Source organism: Lissotriton vulgaris, chromosome 10, assembly GCF_964263255.1.
Source record: "Lissotriton vulgaris chromosome 10, aLisVul1.2, whole genome shotgun sequence".
Taxonomy (NCBI): domain Eukaryota; kingdom Metazoa; phylum Chordata; class Amphibia; order Caudata; family Salamandridae; genus Lissotriton; species Lissotriton vulgaris.
Window position 1 is genome coordinate 413,588,622 of NC_141698.1, and position 24,538 is coordinate 413,613,159.

At 43.6% G+C, this 24,538-nt stretch overlaps 1 protein-coding gene across 4 annotated transcripts in view; it reads left to right on the forward strand.

Moving 5' to 3' along the window:
• MAPK8IP3 (mitogen-activated protein kinase 8 interacting protein 3) overlaps positions 1–24,538 on the forward strand; it is a 599,057-nt gene that overhangs the window by 401,339 nt on the left and 173,180 nt on the right. For all 4 annotated transcript variants that reach the window (XM_086941240.1, XM_086941238.1, XM_086941239.1 and 1 more), the window contains 5 exons: positions 1,739–1,894; positions 2,185–2,350; positions 6,245–6,430; positions 10,050–10,239; positions 16,066–16,176. In XM_086941240.1, the coding sequence (XP_086797366.1) occupies positions 1,739–1,894; positions 2,185–2,350; positions 6,245–6,430; positions 10,050–10,239; positions 16,066–16,176 (809 nt within the window). The remainder of the gene's footprint in view (positions 1–1,738; positions 1,895–2,184; positions 2,351–6,244; positions 6,431–10,049; positions 10,240–16,065; positions 16,177–24,538) is intronic.

Sequence of the window (24,538 nt, forward strand, 5' to 3'; positions counted from 1 at the left end):
TCAGCTCTTCTAGAAACAATTCTTCAGACTGTTGGTGTGAGCGGTAAACTACAGGCTGAAGCGTGTATCACCCAAATTGGCAGGTTTTGCCTTGGCTTTTATTAGCTCTTTCTTCACTTTCAGAATTATATTATTACCAAAAATATTTTATCAGTTGCAATGCTATCTTCAGTTGATGATAAGTTGCAGTCTGTATAACAATTGCAGTTGTATTTGTATCTCACCTTGGCATAACACCAGTCTCTTCCTGCAACAGGTCAATTGGGTTAACAGTCAATTGCCTTTTTGCTTAGGCTCTTCAACACAATGGCTGTATCAGCATCTGAAGTTGCTTATGGGTCATGTGTATTCAAAGTGCTGTCTAACCTACACCTTTTCTATCTTGTGTGTCCTCTAACTTTAAATGGGGGTTGGGTGCCCAGGTCTATGGTGAACCTTCACCTTCAAAGATGGAGTAGCCTCTCAAATCCAAGAGACAGCAATGGGAACCCAAAGGTGCACAGTTAGAGCATGTGTGAGTGGAATTGCAAATGAGACCTGTGTGTACGTATGCACACTGTGTGATGGGAGGGACAAATGTTCTGTCTCTTGTGGAGTTATTTCATCTTTCGTAAGGTCTTTGATTGAGAGCAAGTGATCCAAAATCATTCCCACTGCAAAATAATGTTTAATAACACTTTGTGTTGCACAACAGAACCATCTTGCTACTCCAAGCTTAACGAGGCAGAGCGTTTACTTCAAAAACACTTGCTTTATTCTATGCACTTGAGGTTTCAACTTGGAGCCTGGTGGTAAACTGTACCTAGGTTGCATTTTGTCTATTTTTATCCTTTAAGAAACATTGTTACAGAACTGGCCATAATACTGAACATGAAACACTACAGGCCTTATTTAGAGGACACAACACTCTGACAAAATGTCACAGATAATGTGTCCGCCATATAACAAGTTCCATAGGTTATGGTTACTTGTAATATGGTGAGCTGGACATGTGCAATGTTTGTGAGAGAGTAATCATTCAGCAAAACTCTAGCTAAGGCCCTAAGTCTTGTAAGCTCTTAATTCAAGATCCAATATTCGATGTTGCCAAGTAGGCCTGGCATGTGATTTTCCCAAAATGTTTGATCTGGCTTTTGGTGTTGACATCCTCACATTTTCCTGGTTCATAATCTGTCTGATGAATTGACAACTGAACTCTGAGACGGACGCAATAATACTAATTGTTGTAATTGTAATACATGTCCCCTTCCCAGCTATTTTCCTATCGTGCCCATGGGCCTGTTTGTATGGCTTTTTCAGAAAACCAATAAAAATTTGTTAAAAATAAAATGAATTGAAAACTGAAAAGGGGCTAATGTAAAAGAAACAGCAACATACTCACCAGTAATTATGATTTTTTTAGTTGTCCCATGCAAGCTCCTGCTCCTCTTCCCAAACTGAGCTGAGTCCATTCTCCTTTTCAATCCTTGGGAGATTAAATATGAAGACCAATCCAGTATTCAGAACGTAAGACAGGATGTGATCAGAGACATTCTGGTGTGGTGTAACATTTATCCACCTTCTCCTGCATTTCTAATTCATTTGGATAGTTTGTAGTTCTTTAATTCTGTACCATAGGTTTGTCAGAGTTGTTAGCCAATGGGAATTAAAATACCAGTGTAAAAGATGAGTAGCTCAGTATGAGAAGCGGTTCTACATCTAATCCACCTTTCTCCTATTTGTTTATTCTATCTGATAGCTTTGGTGTGCAGCAGGGGTCGACTTGACTGGGTGGAGACCTCTTGAAGACGATTTGAGTAATGGACTGAAGTCATCTGGACGGGACCCTTTAACATGTGACAGAGAGGTGGAAGGGGAGAGCAAAAGTAACCACACTTCACCGGAAAAGAAAAAGGTAACTACATTCTTGAGGCTTCTCTTCCTGCCCCTGTCCAAAAGATTCCAAATCCTTTGTTGAATTACTTGTCCTTGTTTGTCCCTCTGTTCATAGAGCCCATCCATCTATGCCCTTTTGAGTAGGCATTCTCTAAACAGTCATTCAGTATTGCCTTGATACTCCTATCTGTCTTATTTTTGAGCCTCTCTGAGCTAGCTCCACTGAACTGCTTGCCTGATTTGGTCTATTTGTCTCATTGCTGATGACTGACATTTTCTTCACACATTTCCTTCCCTCATCTCCCTCAGACAAAGGAACTGCATGAGATGGATGCCACCTCCAGCCGAGTATGGATACTCACCAGTACACTCTCAACCAGCAAAGTTGTGATCATTGATGCCAATCAGCCTGGCACAGTGGTGGACCAGTTTACTGTCTGCAATGCACATGTGCTCTGCATCTCTAGCATCCCAGGTGAGTAAGAATGAGCTTCCCATCCATGAGAACATAGTGTATGACGTCTTACTATTAAAGAAACACTGTATTGAAGAATTTCATAAACATTTCAATCAATCAAGGATTTGTAAAGTGCAGCAAATCATCTGTGAGGGTCTCAAGGTGCTGAAATTGCTGCTTGCTTTGAGGTGATATGTTCATTTGAACTGGCAGGTCTTGATTCCTTTCCTGAATTGCTGGAGAGATGGAGTGGTCCTGAGGTGCAGGGGATGGTTGTTTTCAAGCTTTGGCTGCAGGGTTTGAGAAGGAGCATCATCCGCTGTTGCTACAGCAGATCCTGGGAGTGTCCGTTTTTAAGCTTTGGTTACGTTGGTATCTTCCACCAAGATCCCTTTGCTCAGAATCAAATGCAATATCATTGTTCCTGGAGTAAAAGGAGCAAACTAGGGTGGGAGAAGTTTTATAGGCAGTACCTCCCGTCTCTGGAACAGCCTTCCCTTATTCCTGAAAAAGGAAACGAACCTCCACTGCTTTAGAAAAAAACGAATAACCTGCCTTTTCAACTTGTAGGATTCTCTAAACTCTGCCCAGCCTCCCGAACCTGGTACTGCCCCGCTAGCAAGCTGCTTACCTAGAAACCTTAGGGTATTAGTGCACGTTTATTGTAAATTTTTCTTTAATTTCATTTCTGCGAGGTAGAGGGAGGCGGATCGTAGGTGTCTGGTCAGTTGGTGGAAGGCTATGCGTTTGTTGATGTAAGCTGGTCCTTAGTTGTGCAGGGCTTTGTGTGTCATCATCTTGAACTGGCATCTCTTCTGGATCGGGAGCCAGTGTAGCTCCTTGAGCTGGGGTGTGATTGGTGTTCATCTGGGAAGGTCGAGGGTGAGACAGGCTGCTGAGTTTTGCATTGTCTGTAGTCTCTTTAGGAGACATATGGTGATTCCTACGTAAAGTGAGTTCCCTTAGTCCAGACTGCTTGTGATGATGGCCTGTATTATGTTGCTTCTGGTGTTGAATAGGAGCCATCTGAAGATCTTGCAGAGCATGTGTAGGGTGTGGAATCTGGTGATCAGACCAAAGAAAAACCGGTACTGAACTCTATTTAGTGTTTGCAAAGTTCAGTGGTATTACTGGAGAGGCAGTATTATTTAAATTTTCTGGATTATCTCTACATTACAGGCTGTTAGCCACCTTGATGCAAACCTTTCATAATCCTGCTAGTCTCACTGGTTCAGGAAAATGTCACCAAACTGATACCTTCACTCTATAGATAGCTATTCAACATATTAAGAAAGATCTGAAACAAATACTTTGTTTTCAAACAATTGAACCTGTGGCATGGCAAATATTTTATTCTTTGCCATGCCACATAGAAAAGTACCCCCGAGAGTAAAGTAGAAGAAACTGAATAGGCAATTCAGTGCTTATGAAGCTTTTTTGATAGTTCTTTATCTTTACAGTTTAGAGCGTGTGTGCTGTGAATCTGAGTACAATTTTAAAATTATACTGAAATTCATTCATTGTGTTTGATGATGCTTGTAGGGGAAAAATAAACAGTGGTTCCACTGATGTCTATCCTGGCTACTGCTGTTTATAGAGACCGGGTACAACTTTGCTAGAAAGCACAGGGGGAGTGTACTCCACTGCCTTGCTCAGTCACCTCCTGCATCCTCTACCTTGACTCTCTGTGTAGGGTACCAATATGAAAAGCCTGCTTCCAAGGTTCTTTGCTTCACATCCTGATCTAGTTCATTTTTAGGTGTAGATTGGGCACAGCCAACTTAATGAGTTCATATTCCTATAAGTCGATTTCTTACAGGCAAGAACTCTAGATATATGTACTACATCTCTTTAAATTCTGAAGCCACGTGGAATTGAATTGTGTCTTCTACAGTATGTGGTCTTTCTCTGAATTCACAGGCTTGCTCATTCTTGTTCTCAGCTGGAGGATCCTCAAAAAATCTTTCTCTATTTCGTTTGTAACATTTTCAAATGATAAAGAGGAAGTGTCTAAAAAACCTTAGTGGTTTTTAGTGGAATCCCATAATGTTCTTCCTAAGCATTATCCAAGTTTCTTTGATCCGCTATTATGATAAGGGATTCTAATTTCACACTTGGGAATTACCTCCTGTTCACTATTGTAGACATTTAATTTTTCTTTGTTGTGGAGTGTTTGTCGTGTGCCTGGATCAGCATGGATCAGTAGAATTTTGCATGTGTTTTAGTAGTAATATTAATTCTGGTCATAACTTGGTCATACTTTGGATTGTTCTTATTCTCCCTTTCCTAATCTTGGTTAGAAACATGTGCCATATCATATGGACTCCTATGTATCCTGATGGATTGTAGCCAGGATTTTGACACAGAGTGTTGAATGTGGGGTTATGGCTGCACTCGATGACCATCCTCTCTGACCACTAGTGCAGACCAGTTGCCTACCTGGGATCTTTTAGACCGCTTTGTGGCTTTCCATTTTGCAGACCACGGAATACTTCTAACTACAGCAGGAGTGAAGGGCATTGCACTGGTATTTCCGCTGATTATAGCAGTCTAACAGCTGGAAATAAGGGTATATGAAAAGTGCAATTCTGTTCATGATTCTTGTCTGTAATCTTTGGTACTGTGTTTATGCAGAAGTGCACAGCAATGTAGTTAACCTTTTCAGATTTTTGCCTGGAACAATTTGTTCAACATTTGCTAATATGAAAGAGCCTGTAACTTAGGAAATTAAAGTAACTCAGTAATTAGCTTTCCCTTATCACTTTCCTAGCCAGTTCTGGTGCTACATAGTGGTGCCATGGTCCTATCCTTCCGAGTCCCCTGGAAATATGATGTCGGACTCACTCGGGCCAGTAGTTGGTGGTTGGACAACAAGTGATTTCAAAATTTAGTATGCCTGATTCACGTCTTTTTTGCAACATTCCTTCACTGTCTGCACTTTTTTTGGTTGGAGTGAGGAGAGCCAGAAGAGAACTGTGTTTTTCCAGAAGAATAAACTAGAAAGAATTACAGTCTAATGTTGAGCATTTCTGGGAATTGTGAGATGGCAGAAAATTGTCACATCAGATCCTATTTTGACAAGTTGGGTCTCACTTGGTAACATTTATCTGGAGAAAGGGGATACTGATCTACAATCATGGAACATGTAGGTTACTTACTAAGTATTTTATTAGTCCCCATATAAAATAAGACTTTCATGTTGCCGTTTTCTCTTAAAAAGTGTAATGTATTGTAATATTGTTGTATAATGTGTACTGTATTGTAATATAAATGTTTATGCTTATATCGTTTTAACAATTGGAGGTATCAAGGATATATGCTTCCAAAAAATATAGCCTCCAAAATATTTAAGCATGACATAAAGTAAGAGTATTAAAGTGTTATTACAAATTCTCTGGTAATCCTATAAGGCACAGTATCGCATGTTACGTGCCCAACCAAGATCATGAGATCTGCTGTAAATCTCTAGATCAACTGCATTTCACATGGAGATTTACCTGCAGACATAATATTAATTTATCAGCAGAACTGGGATTAGAATTATCAATTACCCCACCCGTTAGTTCCTCATTACTGAGGGGTACCACTTCTAATCTCCATTAACTTTGTCCACCAGAGTTATCTGGTGCCCCTGTATCAGTAACAACTAGAGGGCAGTGGAGGGAGTGTTCACATACTTAACACGACAGACACGGGGGCACATTCCGTGAACCTCTTAGGGTATGAAAGTAAGATCTACACCGAATAATCTCTAGAACATATGATTTTGGATCCATGTCTCTCTTGTACCGTGTTTGGCGCAGTATTTTTAAATAGTTGCATCAAAGGCATATGGAAGTCTTGTGTGTGCTTGGAAAATGTGATTTCATAACAATTATTGCTCTTTCATTGTCCTTTCCAAATTTCCTTCAGCGGCCAGTGATAGTGACTACCCACCAGGAGAGATTTTCCTGGAAGGTGACATCAACCCAGAAGACTCAACCGACACAGATGGTGTCCTGGCAGGGATCACCTTGGTGGGATGTGCTACACGATGCAATGTACCACGTAGCAACTGCTCTTCCAGAGGGGACACACCAGTGCTAGACAAGGGACAGGGTAAGATCGTATATTCACCAATATTTAGGTTTATCCTCCTTCAACAAAAATTTAAACGACTGGAATGGTGCTCGGTTGATCTGGATTTATCAAATAATTTAAGTTATAATTGGTATTTGTGTAGCACTTTCAATGATTATTACGGCACTCGCAATTTCATAATCCTGATGTCCTTTGGTGCCGTATTGGAAGTGCCATTGTTCACTATGAATGTTGCTGTTGTTCTTTGGTTGCCCACGGTTATTAGTTTATTTTGACACTGGTTTGTTTGATCTCAGAAAGATCATTGTAGTGTCTTATGCACATCCGTAAGTGCACCAAAGAACTCTTCCATTTTTGGTTTGATAGTCGTCCATAGTACTACCAGAGTGTTCTGTGTTTTTTGTTAAGGTTTGCCGTTTCAGTCCTTGACTTATAGCAGGATAAATGCTGAAAGTAGTGTGATGGTCGCTTATAGCCTGATTTTGAAAAGGTCAAAAACAGAAAATCTGCCAGACAAATATTCCTATTTAGTGTTTCCTTTATGGAAGACATCCTGTCAGTGAAGACTAATCCAGCCTCACTATCGCCCCTTAACTCCGTAGGCATGGTGGTGGATCATCGACCCAACCAAGGGTAAGGGTCACCCTGTCCTTCAGGGTTGCCTCTATGAAGCCCGCCGCTCTATAGGGCCTACGTCCAGGAAATTAGAGTGTAATTGACATCCCGTATCATGTTTGGGAGACTAGTATGTAAGCACTGATTACATATTCCCACTTTGGGGGGACGCTTTCCCTGGTCGCATTTGTTGATGCAAATTCGGTCAGCAGTGGCAAATTATAGTTTATATTTGGAAAGGTTGTTTTGTCACTAAAATTGCTCCCTCCCTAGTGGATACATTGACTTTGCAAAGAAACACCTGCCGCTCAGTCAAACAGCTATAAATATGGCAGATTTTCCTCTGTTCTTGGATGAGGTTTGAAGTCCATTATCAGGCGGCAAGAAAAAATACTGACCATTTTCCTGAATTGTAAATGGGGATGTTATTACATTGCCATGGTCTGTGAATGTGTATGGTCTGTCTTGAGCTCCAGCCTGTTGCACTGGCCAAGGCCCCACTGCCCATTCTTCCTATCTGTCTGTTTCGATATTCCTAGATGGCTAATCTCTGTGTCTCAGTGTTTCCATTTCCATCCATCTCTTGTTATCTAATACACCGCCTGCCTCCACCCTTGTGTCCAGTTCTTTTGCCAATTAAGTATTTCAGGCTGCCTATGGGCCATGTGAATCCATTGTTGTAGCTCAAACCTTTCCACATTTCATATACATAGACACAATGTCTGTTCCTGTCCCAGTGCATGATGGGAAGCTTGTCTCCTTCCCAGTATAAGAATTGGCTTGGTAGTTTGGTTTGCCCTGTTCCCATCATGCACTGGGACAGGAACAGACTAATTTGCATATAGCCAGGTTCTGAGCTGGGATGGTGCAGTGAGCTAAAAAACGGTGATGGATCAAGCCCTGATCTCTTGACTGGGTAGGAGTATTCTGCATCATTCAGAAACTCTGTCCATCACCTTTTCCAAAATCTCTCTTGACTAACTCCCTCATTATTTCGCGCCTTCGAATACATTCCCCGAATGCTGCTTACTTTCTTCCTATTAGTAAGCAACCTCCCCAGCTAGTGCTACATGTGTGGGTTGCAGGTTACTTCCCCCTGACCCCGCCCAGAGCAGAGCTTGTTTCTTTTGGAGATTAAGTTGAGAGACACTCTGTAACAGTGAACCTCCTTTCATTTGCCAGAAATCTATTTGTTCTCTAAAGTGTATGTACGTATTGAAACAACTATTTTTTATTATTTTTAAGAAGACAGTTCTCTTCGCAGATTTTGTGCTTAAAAGAACGACTGCTTGGAACAGCCATTATTCATTCTATAAAATGCCAAACATTGTTTCTGTTTGGATGTTATTGAAATGTCTCTACTGTAAATTTAGCTTCATATTTGTCAATGTTTTCAAAATGTGTTACTGTAAGAACACTGTATTTGAGGCCTGTAAGAACTTCCAACTAGCTTACTGGGCTTTTGCTCTTAGTGTTCAATGACAGAATATAGATATAACGTAATCTCTGTGTGGACCTTTGGTTTTTTCATAAAATTACAAAAGTTCTAGTGCGCGCCAGCATCAGGACACTCTGCAGGATTCACAGCTGTTAGTCGTACCTTTTGTCAGACAGGTTTTCTTGGGTTCATAAGGCTGCCTTTTGTGCAATTCCCCAGACATTTGCTCAGCAGTAATGTGTGGTTTGGCATAACAGTCTCTCAAAACTCCTTCTCTTAACATTCCTAAGGTGTCTTAGGACTGGCCATCCTGCTTGTTTTACTGCTATTGTGCCTATTTAAAATGATGACCTTTGCGCTCTCTATGCATATGTCGTAACTGGCTGCCCTACAAATCCCTATCCTCAATTTATATATCCTTCTGCATACCCTTCAGTACCATCACTGAGCCACAATCATCTGCAAAGTCATCATCATCATGTTCTCATCTGTTTTAAGTTCTGCCTCAGTCAACATGGTTAATCAAAATTGTGGGAAGAGTCTACACCATAACCCTCTGAATTGAATGATTTCTGATATGTCATTCTTTTAGTCACAGTCCAGATAGATCCCAATCCACAATATGGTTACAGAAGAAAGGAAGGGTGTTGCTATGGAGAATATTTCTGTACTATTAAGAGGTGATCCATGGCTTGCACCATTCTGGATAACAACATTCATGTTGGATTAGAATATTTGGGGTTCAATAAAGCTGTATGCCCACCGACCTACAAATTCTTTCACCTTCAGTGACACCTCTTTCCATTCACTGCATTTCTTTGATGAATCCATTTTTACAGAGGATAATGAAATGGCAAATGCTCAGGTCGTTGCAGATTTGTAGCAAGCTGGATCAGTCTTTCTCTGACTCTTTTTCCCCCTGAACAGTGCTGGGTATTCCTCTTCCCACTGATCCCGGTAAGAATGACCCTACTTGATGAGCGCTTCTTGACTGTTTCTAATAACGCCTTTCTACATGGGCACTGGGAGGCCCTTCTGACGTACCTAGTTCAGCATAAATATGATGAGTTATTTACCAACCCTCGGAAAAGGCAGGTGCAGGTGTAGCCCCTTCCCTCTGAATGGTCCTCAAATTGATATTTGTTTAATTTACTGTTCTTATGCATGTACTTCTGTATACATTTGTATCCGAGCGCAAATATGTTTTGCTTCGTCTCTGCCCTCTGTTCACGTCTAAAGCGCTCTGATACCTGCAAGGGTCATGTTCAAGTTATATAAAACGTTCTAATTTTTTTTTTTTATTGTGAATTAATGCTGTTGTGCGAATAACATATACACAAACACAATATTGTGATACCTTATGGCACCTAAGTGAAATTTACATGGAATCATGAAAACATTTTTCTCTTTTTCATTAGGCAAATAAACATGTAACTAATTTTGAGTGGCACAGGATGAAAAGGTGATATGTACATTGACTCACAGCTGAATAGTCTAGGGTCTGGTACTGAAGCTTTTTAATATCTCGGACTCTTACTTTAACAGCCCTCCGTTCCTTCATTTTTTCTTTGGTTTCATTCCCAGGTGAAGTGTCCTCTGTTCCTAATGGGAAGCATCACCCTTCTCAGTCAGCTGAGGAGGCTACAGAAGCCACAGAGGTACCGGAGAACACAGCGAATGAAACCGAAGTGGCGCAGGTTCGGACTGGTCCTCTCACAGAGCACGTATTCACAGATCCATTGCCAGCACAGCCAGTGAATGGTAAACCTAGCAGGTACAGTGAAGTCCTTTTTCAATTTTCTGCTATACAGCTTCATATTAGCCTGTTTCAATGGAGTCACGCAGTGGGGTAGAGTTGTGTCACGCCATACCTGGGAGCGTGGTGGCAGCAGCAGTCTCTGTCAGTGTGTGGGGGTAGCTTACCAAAGTGGATTAGACTGTGAAGGATATAGCATGCAACTGCTAGTACTTCTGTGAAATGAATAAGGAAGCTCTAGGTTCACAGACAAATTTACTGATTGGTATTTTCCTGCAAGCTGAGATGCAATACTAACACAAACCTTGATCTCATGAGCAGACAATTGCGAGGAAGTTAGTGATTGTTTCTTTGATAAAATAACCCAAATCTACTCTACATTTAAAAAACAGTCTCCCCTAGAGAATACTGATTGGGAAGCCCTGGAACCACACCCTGGTGCTCGATCCCACTTAGGAAATAGTGTCCCTTTTTCAGAAGAACAAGTCGATAAGGCAATGTTAGAGGTCAAATCAGGATCTATGCTCGACTCATGCCCACATTTAATTTTTTCTTGAGTAATAACAGTTCTTTGCCCCTATGTTACACCCATTTTTAATTGCTCGCTAGATACAGCCGTGTTCCCAGAGTCCTAGAAACAAGCAATTGTATCCCCTCTGGCAAAAAAGCTGGCAATTTAACAAACTATCGACCAATCTCCCAACTTCCTTACCTGTCCAAAGTTCTTGATAGATTGATTATTAGGCATTTAGCTGACTATTTTGAGACTAATGAGCTCCTGCATCCCTCACAGACATGCTTCAGGGCCTCTAACGGTACTGAGGCTACTCTGCTAGCTGTATTAGATAACATTAGACTTTTGAAGGACCAGGACAAAGCTGCCGCCCTGAACGTTTTGGACTTGTCGGCGGCCTTTTATTTCGTATCACATGATCTCTTGTTGAGAACCTTACATGACAAATGGCTTTATTCCAAAACTCTTCCTTGGTTCAACTCATTTTTGCTTAACAGAATTCAAACAGTACACATGGGCCACCCCTAAAACAATTAAGTGTGGTGTTCCACTGGGAGCTTCCCTTAGCCGAACAATTTTTGATGTCTACATCTTCCCTTTGGCCATGATCGGTAGGAAATGGGGTTTAATACATTGTCCCACGCCAAAGATCTGCATTTGTTGATAGCTTTTGAGGAAAAATATGAGAACACTAAGAGTAACTTGAGCAACTGCCTCTCAGACACCGCAGGTTGTATGTCAGACCACTGCTTGAAGTTAAGCTTGAAGAAATCTGAGATACTGCTCTTTGGTGGCACACACTAAGGGGCCGATTATGATCGCTGATAATCCGCATCCTCCGGGCCGGCGGAAGCCACCGCCGGGCCGGAGGATGCGGATTTCCCGCTGCGGACTGGAAAAAGAACCTCCGTCAGTTTAGGATGGCTGGGGGATATTTTTTCCGTCCGCAGCTTTTTCGCCGCGGTCGCCTTCCGACCGCGGCAGAAAAGCTCTAACATGGCTGGAGGTGTCTATCAGACACCGCCAGGCATAATAGGATGGCGGCGCTCCTATGCCTTTCCACGGCGGCATTACCGCCGTGGAAAGGCAAACGGTCTTTTCTTTGGGGGCCCGTTGCGGGCCCCTAGGGGTGATGGGAGGGTGGGGGGTGCACATGGGGGGTACCTATGGTGCCACCCTGCCTTTGCGTGCATGAAGCGGCAGGCACCACGCGGTGCCTGCCGCTTCGTGCATGCAAAGGTAAACATGCACTTTTTAACCTTGCGGCGGGTGCTGCTTGAAGCAGCATCCGCCACAATGTTAAATGTAGGGGATGTGACCACCAGGGTGGCGGTCACATCCGAATTTGCATGGAGGGACCGTGGAGCTGCCCATGCGGACGGTCCCTCTTCCTCGGGGGTGGCGGACGGACGCCATCCTAATGACCCCCTTAGTTTGGGACACAACCTGGTGGTCCCAACCATTAGGCACTGCTCCCGAGCTTCAATGTGTTGTAAAAAAAAATGGGATTCCTGGTAAATAATGCATTAAACATGCAAGATCAAGTCAGAGTATTGTGTGGTAAAAGTTTTGCCATGCTAAAATTACTAAGAAGACTTTTTATGTGAATCCCTCTGAACTGGAGAAAAACCATCACTCAGGCCTTACTGACCAGTAATCTGGATTATGGGAACACACTTTGGGGTTTATTCCGATTCGGGAAAGTAATTCGTACGACGAATCGTATTTGTAGCCATTTCCGTACGAATCGTACAAATCCGTACGACTCGCGTAGTACGATCCAAAAGAAAAGAATATGTACGAATGTGTGTGAACCATACGAAAAGCAAGGGAGAATCCGTACGAAACAGACCTTCACGTTGAACCGTAAGAATCGTAAACTTGCTGTACAACCCGACAAGTACGATCCGGACCGGGGAACGAGAACGTGGTTCATACGGAAAACGTCATATGAGCAATTTGTACGGAGAGAGACACAATCACATATGCACCGTACCCCTGCAATCATGGGGGTATGCACCGTACCCCTATGCTCTGTACCTCTACGCACCGTACCCCGATGCACCTACCCCTACGCACCGTACACCCATCACCGTACACCCATCACATTACCCCAATGCACCGTACCCCTACGCACCGTACCCTTATGCACCGTACCCCTGCAATCATGGGATGCACTCGCGTACCCGAGGGGGTCCGTTTCGCACGCGTTTCAAGTCAAAGTATGCTTTTACGGACGTTTTAAACTCCCGTAGAAAAAGAGTCATACGGAGTGTTGTCGTAACTAATCATACTTGCTGGTTTCATGAAAAGCTGCTTCAATCCGTATCGATGTTGCGTACTGCGTGTTCCGAATGCGATTTGTGCATATTTTTAAGTCCTATGGTTTTTCGTACAATTTGTACGGAGATCTGCTTTGGGGTCAGATTTTACTTCATCGTACGTACGGGGACTTTGAAGGTGTACAAGTCGTACGGTAAAAATGCTCCGTACGGCGATTTGTAGGGGATTTTACCAAATCGGAATCAACCCCTTTATGTTGGCATGGCTGACCACTTGTTCTGTCATCTGCAAGTCATTCAGAATGCAGCAGCCAAATTGGTTTGTAACAAGAAAAAGTAGAGTTTTTTTCCACCCCCCCAGATATACACCTCATGTCGCAATTGAGCCCTGGCTGTCAGATCTTTTTCCACTCAACGGGGCCATAATGACTGTAGTCACACCTCGAAAACCATGTCCAACATCTGTTGACTGTACAGTCCTGGCGTGGAACTGCATTGCTCACCACTTACAAATCCCATCTTATATTCTCCGCTACTCCCACTTACATACCACTCCAAGATGCCTATACTGCAGGAAGGTGTCTTCATCAAAGCCACAGCTAAACGTAATATGAATTGTTGGGGGAACTTTTATCTCAATGGCAAGTTCCGCACCTCCCAACAGTTATTTGAAGACACACCACAATCTCCCATGGATCTCTTTCTCTATATTTGCCTGAGACAAGGTTTCAATGAGAATACCCCTTCCTATCCTCAAGAGCCCCCTACTGTTGCACCCTTACACCACGTACTGCGTGCCGACAGCCCATTCCATCTGGTGTCTACACTCTATCATAGCTTTTATACAGAGGCAACTTACATACCTTGCACCCCCGCTGCGGAACTCGGCCATGAAGTCACAACCAATGGCTGTACTGCTGTAGGCAAACCGATAAAGTGTCTTCCAGCAGCTGGCTACGTATTACTCACTACAAATTCCTGCACCGCATCTATTACACCCCCGTCAAACTACACACATACAAACTGCGCGAGACAGATCAATGCGACAGATGCAAGGCGGAGGCTGCTAATATTTTGCATCTCGCGTGGAGCTGCAACACCGTTTTTACATACTGGCAGCAGGTTCTCACCTCGCTGGAATTAATGACCTCACTGAGACTCCCAACTTCCCCTCTTCTCATAGTCCTGGGCACACAGAGCAGATACCAGTAGAATACCGCAAGTTTATCTCCTTTGCTCTTCTTGCCGGACGACATGTGGCCTGCCGTTGGTGCCGTGGTCGCGCACCTATGTTCGAGGAGAGGATTAATGACCTAATACTCTGGCAGGACCAGGCAAGCCTCTATCCCGAGCTGCTCCTACTCTCGTCTAGACCTCGAGATAGTTGGGATCCACTTAAAAGATATCTCCTGGAGCACCCAGTGGAGACCGGAAATGCACATTAATTTACCCCTTACCATTGTCCCTCACTTTCGTAGCCCCCCTCCTGATCGTAGATGGTCACTGACAGAAGCCTCTTCAGCAGATCATGTTGATGTTTGGCAAGATGCATTTGTGCCACTGCATTTGAGATTTGTGGGGTTGGGTTGGCATGTACAAATTCTGTGCTGATTTCATGTTTCAGGTTAAGTACAGCGGCATCTGGACGCCCAAATGTGATTGCTATGTGTGTGTACCTCTACAGATTGTCACTATTGTGCTGGTGTTTTTTCTTATTATGCTTTGATTCGCTGCCTTTGGCATCCATGTATTTTCTCATGTACTTAAGGTCTATGTAAAAATAAAAGTTTAGAAAAAAAAGAAAAGGTATAGTTTGGCTTCAGTCTGCTTGAAAGAGCTTTACTAGTTGCCCATGAGATAAAGAGCCAAAGTAAACTACTATGCCATGTGCACAGAGATTTATAAAAACTTGGACCTAGAATCCTGCAGGACATACTGGAGTTCTATGTCCCCTCGTGAGACCTTAGGTCATGCAATCACGCTCCAGCTAAAACCTTACACATAAAAGTCAGAGTGGGGGTCTCTCCTTTTCCTATTGGGCGGCTACTCACTGGAACAAACTCCCATTGGAGCTTTGCCTCATTGATGAACACATGAGGTTCAGAAAAGAAGCTAATGTTCATGGGTTATTGATCAAGGCCCGATGGTTTATGTTACTAAACTCCTCCTAAACAGGTTCTCGCCTATCCTAGTGCAGTAATGTCCCTTGGGATGAATGTTGCACTCTACAAATACAATACCATACAATGGATAGGTTGTTGTCCGCTGCCAGGGAATGAGTCCCCAGAGGAAGTAGACAACATGAAGAGGAGTGAAGAAAAAGGGTGAAGCTGTCCACTTCAGTCAAATGTGGCTAATTGCTTTATGGCCGAGCATGTGGAGAGGAGAAGCAATGGACAGTAATGCTAGATGCAAAGAGTAGTACATCTAATGAGACAGAAGAGAAATCTTTGAAGGATCTCGCATACTACCTTCAGTGTTTCCAAACAACATGATAGGGTAGTGCAAAGAACAGTAAAAATGCCAAGGAAGTGGTATGACTAACATAAAACAAAAAAGTTGTCTTATCACTGTACAAACCATAGTCACACTGCGAGCTTTGCATCCAATTGTGGAGGTCTCAATACTATTTTCAGTTAGTATGAAGCTATGCGTATGTTGAAGTATTTCCCACATAGGTCTATCAAAAGAGAGGTAAGGACTTACATGGAGAGGAGAACGAAGAGGGCAAAAATTAATGGAAGGATTTGAGAATACTCTAGTGAAGATGAGATGAGATTTGCTGCAGGAGGCTCTAGATTATATTAAGCAGTTCTTCAAAGAAAGAGTGGTACATTCTTGAACCTACCTGATAGCAACATTATTCAATTAAAATAAGCCGAATTTAGAAAGGCCTTTTCCAGTCACATTGGAGTAATTTTAGTGTCATACGGTTATAGAGTAGGATTTTTCAAGCGTCTGTCGTGGGGAGAGATGTAGGAAATGAAGGTCTGGGGCTCATTAAGTGTTGTCATTAACAATGTATCTAAAATGTTCTTCTCCACACAGTGAGAATGGTCAGCAAAAGACCGAGCCAAGCATGACGCAGCCAGAGACCGAGACAAATGGGGAGGTCACCAGTTCATCACCCACCATGTGGCTTGGGACTCAGAATGGATGGTATGGTGCTCTCATCTAGTGTTTTGTGATTGTTGCTCCGTCAGTCATATTTTTTATTTTGAGGTTCATGGTATTATTAGATTGGCCTCTTTTAACACAGTTGGCATTTGGTTAGATCACAGGGTAGGGGGCGCAGGGTAGGGGGCGTTGTGAGAAGTGTATAACAATCAAACTTTTTTTTAAATATTTTTATAGGTTGAGGTGTTATTGTTAGGTGACATGCCCAATGGTGATTCTCAAGTTAGGGTTCTGTTTCTAAACTAACAATGAGTCGATGACTCTTCAACGCCATTCTTTGTGGAGGATTCCCTGTTAAGGCCTAGTAATGCTTTATTGTGGTGTATTTGATAAGTCAGAAGCACCACAGTTGACTGGAGGTATTGCCCTCTCTCAGGTTTGCTCACCACAATACAGTGGTCATATTGTGATTAAAATGTGTATGCCAACTCAACGATTCAAGTGTAAGCTAGGGCTTAGGTGGTAGAGGGAGGTAAAGTGATGGTCCCACAGAGGAAGCATTTTGGAAGAATTGATGTGGCAGCTCTGAAAATGCACCTTCATGATATGGAATATCAGTGGATGGTGGCCCAGCACAATAGCACAGGGTTCTAGCATACCTGAACTGTAGGGGTTCACCTTGCTTTCTTACTGAAAACACTTCACTGGAACATAGGATGCTAACCTTTCAAAATAATGGAGGGAGCAACTATACTGCTACTCAAGTAAACCAGAATTGATTTCCCTGAAAAACAGGAACAGGAAGCAGTGATTGGCAAGGGAGGAAATACAGGCAGGAAAATGTAGAAGAAAGAGAAGGAAATGAGAGAAGGGCAGAGGAGAGGAGGAGTTGGGAATGTAACTGGGGAGAATACATAGTGCCGCCTTCCCATGCGCCACCTCACTGCGTGCACAACAGCTGAAGACAAGCAATACATCTATCACAGAGGCAAGCAATCAGACATATACCATTGTTCAGCAGGTAGCTCCCTCTGGAGATGCCGTTAATGCCATCCTAAAAAGAGTGAGCTGCTGTCACTGTAGAGAAGAAAGAAATATATATATATATTTGTTTCCGCCAAATTAAAATTAGCTGGGAACCAAAGTGATCCCCTAGTAACCAGACATACTGAATCCCTCCAGTCAGTTGTTGTCTTTTACTTTGCATTTACAACTCCACAACAGGGAAGAAGATTCAAATTAAGGTTATGCCACCCAGACATCTCAGTAGCCAAGAACGTTTCTCCTTCCTGGTCCCTGTTATGCTGACATGCACCACTACCCATCAAGAGGGAACCAATTGCCAACATGTTACTCCTCCATTACAGGCCACAGCTTCATCAAGAAAGCTAGATGGCTCTGAGGCAGAGGAGTACCGTGACAGAGAGATACCAGCCATGTGACACCCACCAGTACGCTAACAGCCAGAGGTTATAATCAGGGCCACTGGAATTCTGCAATTCTGCAGTTGAGGCGATGTTCGCATGATTATGCATTTGCCACAAAATCCATCCCCTACTGTATAATCTTCAGATTTTAACTATACAATGATTTCTAGCTCAAACAGATCAAAAAAACAATGCTACTCTGGTTCCCTTGCACCAGAAGTATTTTTGCAAATGTTGATTGGTCCTCTATCAATTGCCTATTGCTGTATTTGGGTGTTAGTACTAATAATGTGAACTCTTTCCCTAAACACTGTTACCAGGTGTAAAAATGACGAAATAATAAAGTAATACTATCACAAAATGTTGCACATTATCCAACATAATTTCAGTGGTGCTGGTTATAAAGTCACCCTCTGATGCCTTTAAGGATTCTGTAGTGCATCCAGCTTCTCTGACAGCATCCTTAGCCATGCCAGCAACTGCTACGCCTCCACTACCACTCCTGCAGAGATGTGACACCGGGGCACCGGTTCAGTGGACAGCAGAATCGAGCTAGTATTTGGAACCTAAGAAGAAGTTTGAAAGCACTTAGCACCTTCCAGGAAGGATGGGAGGAAAGAGTCCTCTTTTGTAAAGCTGCCACTAAGGCCCTGGCCCCACACTTACCCTCCAGGTAGTCAGTGCATGCCCTTCTATATTGCATTGTGGGTCAACCGTGCAGGCTGGGTTGGCCGATAGCTCAGAAGTGTCAAACAGGCTGTCAAGCTGCTGCAGAGAATTCTTCTCTGTACCACTATAAAAAATTATGTAAATATATGTACATCGTTTTAAAGTGGAGTTTGAGCACAGTCTGTGATGCAGGCCACAACGCAGTGAACTCGGGAGAGACGGCTTAAGCCAATGACCACACATTGTATGCATGTGAAAGACCATAATGAGACAGGTGCTTAATCATGTTAACAGATAAACCTGGCTAACTCCTTACAGACTACAATGATACCTCAATAATCAATCACCAGACCTAGCAACTCCCCCCACCCCTAAAAGTCAACCCCAAAATACTTAACTCCTCTTGAAAGGAACTTCATAATGGTAAACTTAAGTGTCATATTGCAACACACATCTCCTTGGCCAACCCTAAAAGACAGATACTTTATTTCTGCCCACTCAGCAGCACAATCACTCTACCTCATTTCCACCCCAAGTTTATGCGTCCAAGCAGCAGACTAACAAACCATAAACGTCCTTGTGCTTCTCAAACCAACAAGAACCTGCCCTAAAGAAAAATCCTCCTGGAGGAGATTTCTGCCACACACCTCAAAACCAAAACGTCTTACCCTATATTGATGCCAACTTAACCCTCAATTACATTAAACATAACTCCCTGCCCATGAAGGAGGAATGCACTTGCCGTCTCATGAATAAAAATGTGTCTCTTAAAACCATGTTGCCCAGTGCCACAATCTCTCCATCCTTTCATTCCTGGGAAAGTTCCTCATTACTTCATTTACCTTTCTCCTAGCCTTATCTATTGCTGCAGGTTTAAATGTCCCCTGCCAAACCCAACTCATAATCAGCTGTGTGTCTACAATAGGGTTGTCTTGATCCTCAATCTTTTAATCTTCCCTACATCTCTCTTTGGGATTTTCAATGGGGTCAAACCTTTTGTTATGCACTAAATCCCTTTCCTCTAAATGAAAAACTAAAGTAGCAGGGCAGCTGCGACCCTTGAACTCGCATGAGTGGGATTTAACCCCCATGCATTCTCCTCCCCCACCATTTTATCCACACTATACTGTTATGAAAGCCAAGCTGCCTTTCAGAGGGCCTCATCTTCGCCTGTATGGATGTCCATTTTATGAAAAAATGTCTACAGAGCCAAACCCTAATCACTCCACTTATTTCCCAATTAAGAAAACGTGGAACAACAGTAAAAGAGAAATCAATATAAGGTCCTTACAATGATACAGTCCCTTCTGGTCTTACCTATCTCTTAAAACTATTGGAGCTCCATCTATCCAACTCTTTATTCTGCCTCTGTTACTATCTTCTCATTGCCGCCTCTGTAGCAGTACCAAAATGAAAACAGTGATTTTCAAACTCTCCTACTAGTAAAAAAAAGTCTACACAAAACCAACGCCTAACCTTCAGTAACATAAAACTCAGGAATAGCATACCATCGGCATGTGAAAGAGCAATGACCCAACACTACAAAACAGTTGTTCCAATAAGTCACTGGGCAAATCTGCTCCCTAGGATATTACTTCAAATACTCAAACCTACATCTGATCTGTTTTTTTAACCCTAAGCCATACTCTCTATCTTTTTTCATCTACCATGACAACTTGCTTAGATGCACTCCCTACTCCTCTCAACAATTTAGATTACCGTAATTGCCCAGAAAAATAACTTCAACATAACTACTGCAAGTAACTCTTCTTCCTGGTCCTCAAAACATATGCCACCTAAGGCTGAAAGCAGCTTCTGGAACCCACATAATGTAATTGGACTTTTTAGTTTCAGTGGAGTTAAAACACTCTCACATCCACCCATTTGGTATCCTGTTACCAATCTCTTTGGTCACAGGTTCACAACCCGGGAATAACTTCTCTTAAAAGGCTATACTCACTAGCTCAACTACAGTCATTATTGGTAATAAGGCCATTATAACAACCATCAACAAAGCCAATAGGTCCCGCCTATGTAAGAATTATTGACTTTGCCAATGTCTTTTAGCCATATTGTAAAGCAGTATGGCTGGTAAAAGTGTTTTAAAAAAGCTCTATGATGTGGCCATTACTGGTCGCATCATAGCATTTTTTTCCTATGGTGGGTGGGCAACACGGATAACAAGTGGAGGGTGGGAGGGAACAGGAAGCTAAAGAAAAACAAGCGCTATGATGCGGCTGGTGCGGGCCACTGTAATATGCTTGAAGGTAAGATATTTTATCATGTAGGTTTCTTTAAGGAATGTTTAGTAATGTTCTCAAGTGTAGTGTTCCTTTTTAGAATGTAAGGTTGGTTATGAATATGCATCATTTGAAGATAGACACTGTATGTAGTAGGAACTTAATGTTCTCAAGTGTAGCGTTCCTTTTTATAATGTAAGGTTGGTTATGAATATGCATCATTTGAAGATAGACACTGCATGTAGTAGGAACTGGTTGTGGGTCTCTTCTTAAGAATAAATCTACAATTTTATTTAGTGTTTCTCTGGACATTATTTGAACCAACATACTACAGCCGCCCCATAGCACTTTTCTTACAGACAAAAGGAGTGTGGAAGGCAAGAAGTAACATGGACAACGAGTGGTGAGGGCAGTAGGAGAAAAATAAATGTGCTTTAAATTACATTGGAGTTATAAACATGATAGCAATAAAACTGTGCCAACTTGGGTGAAGTGTGAAAAAATATCAACACTGCAATTAAATTGCAACATTAGAATAATCTGACCAATCCTTCTCCACTGCGGGGGGACAAGCACTTGGGGGAAGAAGATGTTAGCACTATGATGCCTGGTCAAGAGAATAGGGGGTGGGAGCACCACAGAGACAACGGGATGGTTGCAAGAGGGTGGGGGGGTTGAGGCATCACAGATAACAGGAGAGTGTGGATTGGGAGGGAAGAAGCAACACAGACAGTGAGGGGTGGGGGTGGGAGGGAAGAAACAACACAGACATGGGGCAGTGGGGGTTGGGGGAAGAAGTAACATGGACGACAGAGGAAGAAGAAGCAAAAATAGTACCTAAATATCACCACCAGCAGAAGGAGAACACAACCTAGATGAAGCAGTCAATATTTGGTCCATGCTCCAGTAGAAAAAAGAGGGAGTGAAGCCAGCACATGCTGCCCAATTAGGAGGCCACAAATAAGACTGACAATGAAGCCAATGAATGGTAAGCAATGAGAGGCTCCCAGTCTCTTCTAGTAAACAATATGCCTCAGAAGAAAACGTGCATTCGCTGTCAAAGGCAGTACTTAGAAATCACCACATTCCAAAAGGCCAAACAACCTCTGATCTTATCTGTGTCCGGTTTGCCATAAAGTATGCCACATCCTTTTGTAGGAACTATTGGTTGATCATGCCACACACCGCTCAATTAAGTAAGTTACTCTCACATGATCCTTATTATTGCATTTTGTCTGAATTTGGTGAAGCCAACATTTCTTTAATGTATGGTGTTTTGGACACCGTTGTTCATGATGCCGCTATAGCAGGGGCTGCACAATGGAGAATTTCAATCTTAATAAACAGTATAAAGGAACAGAAGAAAGCACACCTTGGAGTATCCAACACACAATGTTATGAAGGACAGCGTGGAATAGGTTATGTCAGTCTGTTGAGGCCAGTGTGGTGAATCATCCGGACACTAGAATACAAGGTATCCTTCTGCACCCGGAGGGCTGGGCTCGGCCCGAGGTATTAAATAAAGTTGCCACGGCTGCTCGGGCCAGAGCACGTAATCCATACCAGTGTGTGTTGTGTAATCCTTTGGGAGACTCCATGCAAGAGGTCTGTGAGAGGCCTGTGTGGACCTAGCCTGCCACAATTACAGCTCAGGCCTATATTTCAAACAGAACAGTGATCAAGCTTCTAGAATGAAGAAGTGTTTCGCTGATATTCACCCTCCCTGGAAGCAGCAGGGCCCAGCTCTTGGGTGAGGCTGACGAGAAAGGAGGTCCACCATGAAACACATATCTGCCCACGGCTGCATTGTGACTACACGCAGCCCAGGGTCGGACTTGGACAGAAAATATGCCCGGGTACCAAAACAAAAGTGGCCCCATTAAAGATTCGGATTTCTAAAAGAAAGGTCCATGACTACAAATTGGGACTGTTGTGTACTTGTAAATCCACTTTGTTTAAGTGTTTTTCAAGGTATGGGCTAGTGCATGGATTTGTTCTTGCTACAGGCAATGTTAGCTTAAATATATAGGAAACCAGCAGTTAAAACCAGCCCAAAAGACCATAAAACAGCACCACAAAAAGCCAACAATGGCCCACACACTGACCTGTCAGATCAGCCCACCTGGCCCTGCCTGATTGTTCTACAGGCCAGCCCGACCCTAGCTCAGCCCCATTACCCCTCACCCTCGGGAAAGCTGTAACATGAGTGTCAGTGAAACTCTGCACCGAGTCGCCCCCTGATAAGGGAGCCTTTGTTTCTGAGAGCTCCAAACATTCCCACCACCAGTCAGAATCCTAACTGTCCATCTGTTGTGCCTGCCATTTTACATTCATATCCACATTATATCAGAAGGGCTCTCCTACCAAGTACCAAGCATCAGGCGTTAGACTAACGCATTTTTGTGTGGTGCTTCACATCACCGCACTGAATGCATTGCCACTCATTATAGGCATAGTGCCACAACTGTAACTCAAGCCGTTAGCGCTGCCTAAAACTATTAAGCTAAACTGGAGTCAAAGCCGGCAGCACGCTGTGGCATGCACGCGCTGCTCCCTTCCGCAGATTTGGGGCTTGGCTGGCAGCTACTACAATGTATCTCATGAGAATTCAGTAGATTGATTCCTGCTGCGGTGCAGCTCTCAGAATTTGACGTCACGTCAAGGTAGTGCCCAGTGGCTGCTACTAAGACATGACATCCAGTCAGTTTTTGTGATAGGTGCCAGAGGGACATCATGTCATGCTACAGGAGTCTATTGTGGGAGGCTCGCTACCACTGATTTGTGGCAAACTCGCGGAGCTGCCTGCTTGCACTGGCTGCCCCGTGGCTCAGCTGTGAGCTGCAGTTATTCAAATCAATGACCCCAATCCCCACTGCAAATTGAATTGCAGAGGAGGCAGAGTGACTGTTGCAGGGTCCAGGACTGTCATTGGACAGGATTCACTAACTAAGGAGGCAGCCGGCAAACCTGAATAGCCGCTGCAGCTCTTGGCGTGAGCCTGCCTCACAGAGTTGCTGCAAGTTGAAGTAAGTAAAACAGTGTGCAGTGCAGCCAACCAAGTCTGTGTTAATTACAAATTCCATTTTAGAGGCAGTGTGGGATCAGGCAGTTGCCTGCAATCGGTGGGAGCCGGTCGTGCTAAAGAACTGTTTCCCTGGTCTTCATTGCTTGGTACTGCTTGTGAGAAAGTCTCACTCATAGTTGTTGAAATGTCACTCATAATTGCTCTGAAATGATGAAACTGTCACAATTAGCAATCTAAAACCTTGGCAGCTATGGGAGAGAGGGTTACTGCTCTGAGGTTTTAAGGAAAGCATCCGCTTAAAATCGGCTGTCGCCTAGCCCTTCCTAGCTGCTGCCCGCCTGACCTGGACAATCGAGCGCCGAGCGCCGCAGAGAGCCGCACAGAGCTCCACCGTGGTAGTTGCGCGCAAGTAAAGGAGACGCCGACCGCAACCGGACCCTCAGAGTATAACCCCCCGAACCCCCCCCCCCCCCCCCCCCCCCCCCCCCGGCCACGCGGAAGAGAAGCGTGTGGTGCGGGACCGGCTGGGAGGGGGCCGGTAAATAAACGCCGGTAAAACAAACGCCCCAGAAATCAGAGTAACGCGGTGTGCGTGTTTGCCGGCTCCGACGCCTTCAGCGACGTGCCACTAACATTTTTTAAATCCCTCGAATCCCCCGCCCACGAGGAGACAAGACAGAGGGGGCCCCTGCTCAGCCCTGCTCAGCGCTGCCTGTAAGCAATACAGGACCAGGAATCCAGGAGCAGGAAGGGCAGGCTGCACCGGGGATACACAACTCTGGATTGAAAGTCTCCAGGATCAACCAGTAAAAGGGACCAAAGGCTCACGAACCTGTGCACTGGAAAAAAGACAAGAGAGGCACCGTAGGAGAAGAAGTCAAGCGTGGCAAGGCAGGCAGGCGGTCAAAAGGCACAACAGAGGTAAGTGAGAGGTTTTTAGTATATCAAAGTAAAATTAAATATAAAAAGAGAGTTAATATAGCAGTACCACAAATAAGTAATCAGAGTAATGGCACCGAAAAAAGGGCAAAAATTGCGCGCAG